Source organism: Dipteris shenzhenensis, chromosome 23 (genome assembly GCF_047967505.1).
Source record: "Dipteris shenzhenensis isolate YYH24624 ecotype China chromosome 23, Dip_SZ_1.0, whole genome shotgun sequence".
NCBI lineage: Eukaryota > Viridiplantae > Streptophyta > Polypodiopsida > Gleicheniales > Dipteridaceae > Dipteris > Dipteris shenzhenensis.
Window position 1 is genome coordinate 29,333,677 of NC_141618.1, and position 12,266 is coordinate 29,345,942.

At 43.9% G+C, this 12,266-nt stretch overlaps 1 protein-coding gene across 1 annotated transcript; it reads right to left on the bottom strand.

The window, feature by feature from the left end:
- Positions 1 to 9,226: 9,226 nt before the first annotated feature.
- LOC147887230 (glycerol-3-phosphate 2-O-acyltransferase 6-like) lies at positions 9,227 to 12,025 on the bottom strand. Its single transcript, XM_087394911.1, has 2 exons — positions 11,091 to 12,025; positions 9,227 to 10,363 (listed from the first exon to the last, which is right to left on the bottom strand). Exons 1-2 carry the CDS (start codon positions 11,907 to 11,909, stop codon positions 9,503 to 9,505), a joined length of 1,680 nt encoding a protein of 559 aa, XP_087251037.1. The 5' UTR covers positions 11,910 to 12,025; the 3' UTR covers positions 9,227 to 9,502.
- Between the last annotated feature and the right edge of the window lie 241 nt (positions 12,026 to 12,266).

The window sequence follows — 12,266 nt, forward strand, 5'->3', positions numbered from 1 at the left end:
TCAATTTAGACACTCCAGGCTCTTACTACACTTTATAAAGACTTGGATTTCATAGTTTTTGATGAGGTTTCTTTGATTGGCCAAATTACATTCATTGCGGTAGATATGCAAATGCATGAAATCAAACACAATCACTTGGAGCCATTCGGAGGCGTAGATGTGTTGCTTTATGGGGACTTGTGCCAAGCAAGCCCAATGAAAGATGCATGGATCTTCTCCTACAAGGTTACAGAGTTATCAATGCTGCCATCCATTTGGAAAAATTGCATACTATACTACACTTTGAAAGAGCCTATGTGCCAACCAATGATAAGTTCTTGGACATCTTGAATCACATTCGAGATGGTATGCAAACACAAACCGATCTTATGTACTTGAACACCCACTACCATCGTGTGCCACCAAAAAAACAAGAAACCCCACACCTCTACTACACTAATGTAGTGAGGGTGGGACAAGCACAATGAAGATGTCTTCCACATGTTGACCTCTCAACCACACTTCCTTAAAGCACAAGACACTAGACATAAGACATGTAGCAAGACAATCAACTTGCCAAACCAATGATAAGTTCTTGGACATCTTGAATGGCATTCGAGATGGCATGCAAACACAAGCCGATCTTACGTACTTGAACACCTACTACCATCGTGTGCTACTAAAAAGACAAGAAACCCCACACCTCTACTACACCAATGCCACGAAGGACAAGCACAATGAAGATGTCTTCCACATGTTGACCTCTCAACCACACTTCCTTAAAGCAGAAGACACTAGACATAAGACATGTAGCAAGACAATCAAATAGCCAACTTAATGCAGTGAAGGACAAGCACAATGAAGATGTCTTCCACATGTTGACCTCTTAACCACACTTCCTTAAAGCACAAGACACTAGACATAAGACATGTAGGAAGACAATCAACTTGCAAACTGATCCGAAGAGGCATGTGGTCTCCTTGGAGAGCTTAAACTTAAGCTTGGCATGATAGTAAAACTTTGCGCCAAAAACCTTGACAGACATTGCAGATGGTCTAGTGAATGGAGGAGATGCATGGAGAGAGAACCATTTATTGCATGGTTGCATTTCAATGACAACAAAGTTGGCAAAAAGGCATGAAGCGAGAACTCAATGTTCTACACATCCAACACTCATCCCTCATGGACACCAATATTTCAAGTTACCCATGAAGACCAAGTGGGTAAAAACTTCCTCAACACTATTTGTAGACACCAATTCCCAATATAATCAGCAACAGCCCAAACAATTCATCGTTTCCAAGGGCTCTCCATGGACTCTTTGGCATTTGACCCATCTGGAATAAGAGCAGCATGGTCTTGTTTACACAGCATTGTCATGTGTATGAGATCCATCAAACATGTACATCCTTCATGCTCTAGAAATGAAACACATCAAAGTTTGACACGGATGTCTTGCAAGAGATTGAATGATTGCAAAGAACACATGCATGGAAATTCGACTACATTGACCTTGCCCATCAACTACCCACACTTCCATTCATACAATCATTGAACACAAGGACGTTCCAAAAAGACAAAGAGACATTCTTTGCAATCAAAACATTCTTGCCTCTCAATTTTTTCTCCAAGAAACACACCACAAATCTTGTCATGACCCTCATATTCGAAACTTCAACCATGTCATTGAAACAATGGGAGTTGGCATTTCAAGATACTTTCGAGACAACATTACTCTCCTAGACAAACAATACTACTTCAACAATGGCTTCCAATGCTTGCTAACAATTTTCCTATCCGAAACATCTCAAAACATAGCCATAAAAAATACATATAAATGACGCACCACAAACACAAAAAACCTTATATGCTCACTAGATCGATTACTCAACAATTTGGATACAAACATCCCCACGTATATCGTAGGGGACTTCAACATTGACTACACAGTAAGATCAAGCAACATGAAAAAACTCACAATGTTCATGGAACGCTACAACATGAGGCAACTCATCCGCAACATAGCCATAAAAAATACATATAAATGACTCACCACAAACACAAAAAACCTTATATGCTCACTAGATCGATTACTCAACAATTTGGATACAAACATCCCCACGTGTATCGTAGGGGACTTCAACATTGACTACACACTAAGATCAAGCAACATGAAAAAACTCACAATGTTCATGGAACGCTACAACATGAGGCAACTCATCCGCAACCCCATTACAATTCATGCCTCAACATTAGATCACGTTTGGATGAACACATTATTGGTCTGACCATTCCATCGTATACACATCCCTTCCAAAGTCCTTCAATTACATATCCAATGGGCAAGCCTATTGAATGTTATTCATTTTGTTTAAATTGCTCGTTATGCAATGTCAATGTTGAATCTTACTTTCACCTATTCTTAAGTGAGTAGTCTGGTGACATATTTATCAATGGACGTAAAAATCTCAAATTCAATTTACTTTTCATCGAAAATTTGCTCTTTGGTGACAAGGTTAATATCAACCATGCCCAATTTTGGGTCTACAATCTTATTAGGGAAGCCCTCATTGAAGCTATATGGAGACAATCAAATTAGGGGTATTGTTTATAAGCTTTGAAAAATGCACTTAGACTTAGCTCAACTTTCTAAGGTATTCTCTTGCTTTTACCAAGAGTAGAAAATTTCCCCTTAAATCAATATGTTTTCAATTCTCACAAAGGAAAAAAAATACTTGGAAGGTTTTTGTGCATGTTAAGGAAAATGTTTTGTGTGAACCCTATGAAATGCTTAAGACTATTTATCTTTTCTATCTATTACCCATCAGAAAACAAAAACAAAGACACCTTTAGACACATCTAGGACTTTTTTTTTTTTTTCGATAAGCTGCGATTATATTAAATTGAAAGAAAAGAGAAAGATTACAGCGCTGCCCGAAGGCAGAGTCAACAACCCCAACATGCTGGGGGGATTACCAAAGGAAAGTCCTATTCAAAAGGGAGGTGCTACTGTCTATCCTCTAAAGAGGATTTTGCTAGCACATTCTACAACAAGTTAAAATTTGATTTTTGAGAAGTGACAGGACTACGAGGATTTCTTCTTGTTTGGCTAGGTTCTCCTCCATTTGATCCAGCTTGGGATCTTGTACTTTGTACGTGTGGCCTTCCATCTTCTGCTTCAAGGCTTGCATCTTCATCCTCGCGTCTTTGAAAGAGTCTTCAATCTGCTTAAAAATGTCACGGATTAGAGGATGCAGTATATCTTTAAGCGTACCTTGAAAGAGCATTTCATTACGGCTGATCCAAACATTCCATAAGTAAGCTGATCTAATACTATTCCAAAGAGTTGTTGGCAATCCATAGATTTCTCCTAGAAGGAGTTCCTTAACTGAAATAGAAGAAGGATGGATGCAGGACATGAGTTTGTTAAACCAATTTAGTGCGGGAATGTTAAAGCTGCATCCCATAAACAAATGTTGGAGAGATTCATTTTCAGTTTTGCAGCGGCAACATTTACCATCTCCCTTTCCTATCCTAAAAGCCCTCATGGAAGTCCACACAGCATGATGTAAGATTAACCAAAGTAGGCAAGACTTTTTGGGGCTGATGTCCCTTTTCCAGCAGTTGCTGAACCTAAATTCCCATTGTTTTACATTCCAATTGATTTTCCAAAGTCTATTAAGTTTAAATTGAAGACTGGAATTCAATTTATGAAGAGAGGGGAGGGGGAGAAGCTGACTCCCTTGGTGCCATTTAAAAGATTGGATTTTGAATTCTCCTTTGAAGTGGATCCTTGCTGCCCTGGAGTCCCAAAGGTCTATCCTTTCCTGCACAAGAAGATAATCAGAGTTAGACAATTTGAATAGACTTTTAAGACTCCTTTTATCCTTCCATCTCCTATTAGCGTAGTCCCATATGTGACCCCAGAGCCGAATGCCCTTCTTGTGCAGTTTATAAGCATGTTTCAGATCTCCAGAGAAGAAGTTCTGAAGTTGAGTGCTGAACCAAACAGAGTCCAAGTGAGCCCATGAGCAGATATGACTGGAGTATCTTTTGAGGATAAGTTGCTCTTTGAACTTGTTCCAAGAGTTCCAAATCCCCTTCACCAACTGGGAGCCTTTCGGAATGATTTTGAGAGGGCTACAGATGAGGGGGATAGTGTCCAAATTTTTCCAAGTAGGGCAGTCCTTAAGTCTAAAGTCCATGTTGTGCCTATGGAGCAGAAGGGACCAGTTGTCATTAGGGGAGAGAAGACTTCTAATGACCCATTTAGCAGCCATTCTGTCAGATAGCTCACAAAGGTTAGGGATCCCAAGACCTCCCTTCTCTTTGGGAGTGGTGCAGAATTCCCAGGCCACTTTGGGCAGTTTGTAGATGCTCCCGTCTCCACTCCACAAGAAGTTCCTGCATAATCTGTCAAAGGACTTTAGGTCAGCATTAGAAGGCCTCCAACAGGAGAGGAAATATATGGTGGCAGGAATCACTATGTGTTTGAGGACCAAAACTCTAGAGGCCATGTTGAATTGCATCCCCTTCCACTTGTCGAGCTTGGCTTTCAGCTTGTCAAGGACCCACTCCCATCTTTGGTGTAAGGAGACACCAAATCCCATCGGGATACCAAGGAGTCTAAAAATATCACCATCCCTAATCATTTTGCAACCTTGTTGCAGGAGCCAGTCAGGGGGGAGTTTGTTCATAGTCTTGATTCCAGTCTTGGAATGGTTAACTTGGCTGCCACTGGCCAAACAGAAAGTGGCCAGACAATCCTAGAAAGAGGAGATTGATTGGTCATCGTTATGGATGAGAGCATTGGTATCATCAGCAAAAAGTTGCAGGCAGAGGTCAGAGGGGCTATTGGGAATGGCAATTCCTTTTAGGGCGCCTTGTTCCATCTTATCCTGGACAAGCCAACCAAGGGCATCAGCAGAGATGGCAAAGAGGAGGGGGGCTAAAGGGCAGCCCTGCCTAATGGATCTCTTGAGAGGGAAGGGGTCAGACAAAGAACCATTAATGGCAACTCTAGATCTTGCATTGCCAAATAGAACCATGACAAATTTAATAAATTTTCTTCCCAAGCCCATGTCATGAAGGGATTGAAAGACAAAATCCCAGTCCAACCTATCATAAGCCTTGTCAAAGTCAATCTTAAAGAACATAAAGTCTTGGTTGGTAGACTGGGCATGTTCAATACCCTCCCACATGCTAATGATAGCATCAAGAATGTACCTTCCCTTGATAAATCCCTTCTGTTCCTTTCGGATCCAGGAGTTTAAGTGGTTGGAGAGTCTCAGAGCAAAGGCTTTGGCATATATCTTGTAAGCAGTGTTAAGACATGTAATTGGTCTCCAGTTATTAAGAAGGTGTTTTTCTTCTCTTTTATGAATAAGCTTGATAACTCCCTCGTTAATAGAAAGTGGGAGAGAGCCAAACCTGAGGGATTCGTTCCACACCATCAAAAGGGGAGAAGTAATACAGTCCCGAAAGGTTTGGAAGAATTCGTTCGGAAGGCCATCAGGGCCCGGACTTTTGCCTTTTTTTAGCTGGTCAATGGTGTACTTAATTTCAGTTTCGGAGAGGTCCCGGTTGAGAATGTAGTTCAGCTCCTCTGGGACAACAGCTTTTCTACAACGAGCTATAGTAGCTCGAGCCCTGGTCTTCTCAGTAGAGTAACAAGGATCCCTACTGAAAATTTCAGAGAAATAGCTTCTTATGTACTCTTTATTCTCCTCTTGGGAAGAGATGAAGAGACCATCTTTTTTCTGCATAAGGGGAAGGAGGTCTCTTCTAGACTTCTGTTTAAGGGTCCGAAACATTTCCTTCGAGGGTCTATCGGCTTTACCAGCCCACCAATTCCTAGTGTACTTCTTAATTTGGTTGCCCTCAATAAGCTCTTCCCTTTTGAGATCAGCCTTGGCTTGAAGGATGTCAGAGAGGGCTACTCGATTTCCAGCAAGCATACTAGTTTCAAGGGTTTTGAGGGAGTCATACTTGGCTTTCCTCCTGAGCTGCCTGATTTGTTGGACAGATCTTTTAGTCTCTCTAAGGAACTGTTGGGTTGATTTCACAGCACAAGCCCAAGCATGGGAGGGAGAAGAGGGACCTTCAAAATAGGAGGACCAAATCTTCTCAATCTGATCCTTGACAAGGGGGAGGTGAAAGAGGTCCTGATCCACATGAAACCACCCAGACTTGATATTAAAATTGGAGTTGGAGAGACTAAGCAAAATAGGTTTGTGATCTGAAAGACAAATGTCTTTGAAGACCTTGACCTGAGAGTTGTTGAACGAATGAAGGAGACCTGAGGAGACATAAGCCCGATCCAATCTAGCCTTCCTATGATCCTTTCCTTTCTGAGAATTATCCCAGGTGAAATCATTAGAGGACGAGGCATCGACCAGGGCATGGCTGTCTTTACATTTATTCCACTCTCTCTTCTCCCTACCACTTATAACAACACCCTTCCTAAAATATCTATCAATGCTAGACTCTACCATATTAAAGTCACCAAGCAAAATAACCGGAAATTGAAAAAAAGAGAGGGAGGTCCAGAGGGAGGGCCGAGAGCTAGCAGGACCCCAAGCATACACAGAGGCCACCACAAAGGTCTCCTCGGCTTGTATCTCTACCGCTACCCACCTGTGAGAATCATCATAGAAAATGTTAGTGATTGATGACCCCCATTTCTCATGGACTCCAAGGGCTGCTCCCCCCTTCCTTGGGGGGTGGTTAGTGTGGAACCATCTGTGGGAGGTTGACACAGCTTTGAGATTGTACTCAAGAGTCTTGTCAACAGCCTTTAATTCCTGCAAGCAAATAAAGTCAGCAATAATATTGTTGTCACTCATCCACTTCTTAAAGACCCTCGGTCTGTCTGAATCTGTTAATCCTTGGGTGTTAAATGAGATGGCTCTTATGGCTTGTTTCATTTCGAGTTAATTTTTCTGTTTCCTAGCTTGAGAACCTTTCTTCCCTATAGATTGGTGGGGGATTTCCTGGCTAGTACCCACTTTGGAGAGCCTGCGTTTAGCATTGAGGTGTTGGGGCTTACCTTGAACCTTGGGTGACTTTTCTAGAGGAGGTTGGAGGTTCCTACCTGGCAGAGTTTCTTCTTCAGCCTGCGAGAGAGAGTTGTCTTCCTCCATGATTGGCTGATTCAGATCATATTCATTTAGCTCCCGAGATAATTTTTGGTCTACGTTGAACTGAGTGTCATCAACAAAATCGTCTACTCCCATGTCATCTGTGGAGGATTTTATGTCTTCTTCCCCTGTCAGTTCTACATTATTTTTACCAGCATCTTTAGATTCCTTTTCATGTGGCTGGGAAACAATTAGAGCTGGTTCAGTCAGGTCAACGAGGAGAGGAGAGAACTTATTAAAGTTTCTACTCTTCACCTTATTGTGGACAACAGTTTTTGAGAGTTTATTTTTCTTAGAAACGGTCTGGAAACCATCACTATCAGGCTCATTCTTCTGCCCTTGGACGGGGGCAAGCTGAGAGTCAGTAGCAGACTTTTTTATTGTCTCTGGGCAGTCTCTTACAAAATGACCAGTACGCATACACTTAAAGCAAGCATTAGGAAGATTTTTGTAAGAGATTTCCTGTTTTCTGACTATGTTTCCTTCTGAATCCTTAATCAATATGAATTCGGGCATAGGACCCATCACTTCCATCTCAATGAGCACCTACGGGTGCCATCTCGGGTTGATGTCTGTGAAAGGGCGTTGGCCTAGTAATTTCCCTAGAGGTTCAACTATTAATTTCAGTATAGGGACGAGATGAGCAGGCAAATTAGGTAATTCTACCCAAACCGGCATTCGGGTGGGTTTTGGGCCCATAGGGTCAAAATCTTCGTTCCATTTAAACAGAGACAAAGGGGAATTGCGAACCATCCACTGTCCCCCCCCCCAACACATTCAACGCTGCTTCTTGACTCTCAAATAGAAAGAGGAAAAAATTATTAGGCAGATACTGTGTAGATAATACCTTGTTTCCTCTAAGAATCCAATTTTGTCGAGTCCACTGACGAAGGACTTCCGCGGGAGGACGAGGGCCATGGCATAGACCAACCAACGCACGTTCCTGATACATTTTGGACCAGCTGAAAAGAAGGTTGGAAGGGATTTGAACAGAAGCCATACCTCCCTTCGATGCTGCAAGTTCGCTATTCTCACCTGAGGCTTGATTGCTCGTTGTATATTTGCCTTGAGCTTGGGAGATTTCTGCAGAAGAGTACATGTCCGCTTGGAGATTCCCAGCAGAAAAGCCATCTCTCGTTGAAAGAATTGGAGGGCTTTCACCCAAGAAGGGGGCCTGGGGAGGGAATGGAGTCCTGAAGCTCCCAAATGCCGGGCTGTTGAAGCGGACGCTATCATTGTGTGGGGGCTGGGAATTAAAGAAGGGTCTCAAAGGGACTGAAAAGGGTTGGAACACAGGGTTCCCCGTTAGCGGAGGAAAGGAAGGTTCCCCAGGGATGCGAGGAAATCCGAGGGAGGTTCCAAACATCCTATTATTCTGAAAATCCAGGGCTACCGTCGTATTGGTTCGGGCTAGCGTCTCGAGCTGAGATAGTCTGTCTGTATGGCTTTGAAGGAGATGGTCGTTTCCTTGCAGTTCCTGACCTTGGAAGGCTTCGTGCTCCAAGTCGAGGCGAGGGGGAAAAACTGCTGGATGGCGTGATGCAGGGGAGTCTTCCACCATCTCTATGGAAGGGCCTACCTCACCCATGGTGAGGTGGCCCTCCTTTAGGGAGACGGAGAGCCTGTGCGGAAGGGAAGGGGGGGGGAATAAAACAGACAGAGCTGGAGCTTAGGGAAGGAAGCTTGCATGTGAGGTGGAACGGACGGGGAGCAACGGCTCCTCAACGGCACTCCTTCTCATGTGAGGTGTCTTACTGTTGGCTCTGACCCAGATATGTCGTAACTTCGCAATTTGCATCTAGGACTTTTGCCCTTGGACTACCACACATACACATATGCATACACGTACACACGCACATATATGCATACATGTATCCAACACAAGTACATGTGTATCTAGATGCAGAAAGACAAAGATGTGGTAAGAGTTTGCAAGAGGCAAGAAAGGGGTCATTGAAACTCGTCTAGTTTTCGTATAACCAGGGAGTTTGGAAATTAAAGTTGGCATGTGAGCAGCTGCCGAACTGAGTAAATAAACATAAATTCCGTCAAAGAAACAATGCATGTTTAATGCAGGCAACAGAATACAGTTTTGAGACATCTAGTAAATTGTTACAATTATGAGAGATCAAGTATCTCCACACTTCTACAGTTATTACATTTCCTTGGAACTGACGAAATTCAACAAAATATATCTGTCAAAAAGACATGAACAAACGCGTCTGTCAACCCAACAATAACGGCAATTAAACACCGCCGCTCTTCTTTTTCTTCTTCTGTAAACACCGTTTCTTGAAGAACCCACCACCGCTTTTCAGTCGAATTCATTCTTTCGATCTGTGTCGCAGTGTTTCATCATCTCGATTCCGAGATTTTATTAGTTATTACTTCTTCACCGTCCCGTCGTTGCCTGCCAATACTGTGTATTTGTCTTTCCTCGTGAAATTAGTGCACTGGAACCCCAACACGTCCGCTAGTTGCTTCTGTACGTAGTTTGCAATGTCGATGCTAGTCTTCCCCTCGGCCCGCAGTTTCTTCAGACACAATGCCTCCAAGAAGGTGATGTCGTACGCTGGCTGCGGATCCATGAGGATGAATATCGGGTCCAGGAACTTGTATCCCCTGGCGCTCGTACCGTGAAACAGCACCGTTTTCGCGTTCACTGCAACTGGGACAACGCGGTCAACCAGCGAAGCAAAAAGAGAGCTGAACCTCAGCAGAAACGGCTCACGGCAAGTCGTTCCTTCTGGGCATATGATGAGGTCATCTTTCATGAGAAGCCTCCGGATGATCTTTGCGTCTTCGTCTCTGTTCCTTGTCAAACGTGAGGTTCTGACGGGCGATATGAGCTCTGAGAATTTGCTAAGGCTGTAAGTCACCGCTCGGACATTGCGTCGTAGGGCGCCGCTCAAGAACGTAGGATCGGCAAGAGTGCGATGAGTGCAAACGAAGAGAGCCCCTTCACCCTGATCATTACGAGGAACGAGAGGAGGAGCGCCTTTCACCCTCAGTGCAACTCCAAGCATGGCAAGAATAGGATATGCAATCGCTCTCGGTAGAGTCAGACCCACATACAACCGAATGAATCCGAGAACAATACCGACGGGCAACCACAGGAATATAGCAAGGGACGCAAGGGGTGTTGGACGGATCACCAGGCGGCCATCGTGGAACACAACAGGAGCCAAATACTGGCCTTTCGGAACTGGGCGTGCCGTCGTGTCTGCTGCAACGATGAACGATTCCTGCAGTAGAGGATGCAAGCATCGCCCAGGAACAGAGTGAGCTACCATACCACGCCCCTCCATCGTTGAGGAGGGCTTGGGAAGAGCATCCCTCAGGCAGCACGAAGCGAAAACAGCTTATCAATGCAATGCAGATCGTATATATCGAATATCTTCAGCATTGTGAAGTGAACTCATTCTGTGGACAAACTCTCTCGACTTATTTCTCCATGCTCACCTATGAGACTCGTGCATTGGAGATCGCAAATTCATGTTCTATGACCGTCTCACTTAAAATCCTCATGGAGATGTTCAGTACTCTAAAACATTGAACTCTCTTGAATATGTTGAGGCTCATGATTTATGAACTGGGAATGGCTTTAGAAATGTCCGATCAGTGTCTACTTCAAAATACTGCAAGAGATTCTCTACAATGTTTAAGACAGAAAAGAACCTGTTGCCTCAGCGAGCACGGCTAAAGAAGCCGGGAGCCTATCCATGAATTGAAGCAGAGCAACTGCTCCGACTCGGTGTGTGCAGAATATGTCCAAATAAGTTTTAAGTAGCTAAACAAAATTACACAAAGCCAGATTCCAAGCACAGCAACTACCACAATTTGGGAAACAACGCAACTGGACTCGTCAGAACATGTCTAGAAGAACAAAAATAATACGAAATCTTATAACAAGCACTTTGCACAATGACCTTAGATCTCGACCAAGAAGCTATCTAGAGGCCTGCTACTTACTTTACACAATGACAAAAACGCATTGTCTCCATCGTCAGCAGCAAGACCCAAATCGGGTCTCATATCCCCAAACATACGTCTCGCAAGATCGGTTATTTTATCATCCATCAGCACGCCAGAATCAGCTACAAACCCAGTGCAGTAACCACGTTTTGAAGTCTGCAGTTCCGTGCCAAAAACTTTGTCCACTCCCAAGTGTGCCTTCACAAAATGCTCGACCAGGATTCTTGGGTGGCAAGTTATCACATGTCTTTCCTTGCAAGATAAGAAAATTCTGTAAGAGTCCGAGCGAAGATCGTCCAGGAAGAACTTCGGCAGCACAGCTCTGGAGACGGTGCACACTTCCGACAGCCGGAGTCCAGCCATGGACACAAACACAAGCATTCGAATGGCCAGTGCTTCCGATACGAATCGTGACGCAAACCAGACAAAGGGTGAGAGGATCAAGAGGGCAAAAGCTCTGAGAAGCCCACCAGCTTCAAGGGCCACGAGCATGTAGTAAGGGAAGAAAGAGCTTCCAGAGGCGAGGAGGGTTCTTAAGTCAAGGAGAGCAACAACGGCAGTACGGGAGGCAGCTTCTCCTGAAATGCAGGTTGTATGGTGCATTGTAGGGGAAGGCAGCGTGGCCACACGACAGTAAGCCATAGTAGGAATAGAAAATACGTCAATGAGGGGCGAACGGAGTTGGGAGAGCAGGGTGGAGGGAATTATATCAGACAGGAGGAGCTGAGAGGAGGGAGAGCTAGCGTGAATGCTGAAGGCACAACAACATGAGCTCCATTTAAGGAAAAACAGATCACAAGCACGAGAGAGGTGCATGTGGATAACGAACAAGACGAATTGAAGCTACAGAGATGCGGTTGTTGGGGAAGAATGAGATCACAGAAAAATAGCTAGGTAGTGAAATGGAAAGGGAGCTTGCAAGCAGTTGACGACGATGATGGGGACTGGAGAGGTGGGATGAAAGTTGAATAATGAAATGAAAGAAGAGCAAAGGATCAAAATTGAAGAATGCCTTGGAAGAAGGAGCTCGATAAATCTACATGGATATAATTATAGTAAACTTTTGAGAGATGGTACCTTGAGATCAATGAAGGTGGTTGGTGAACAGTTTTGATGCTTCAAGGCCTGACTACATACTCACTTGTAGCCCCTGTGTTGTACAAGAGTGATCTC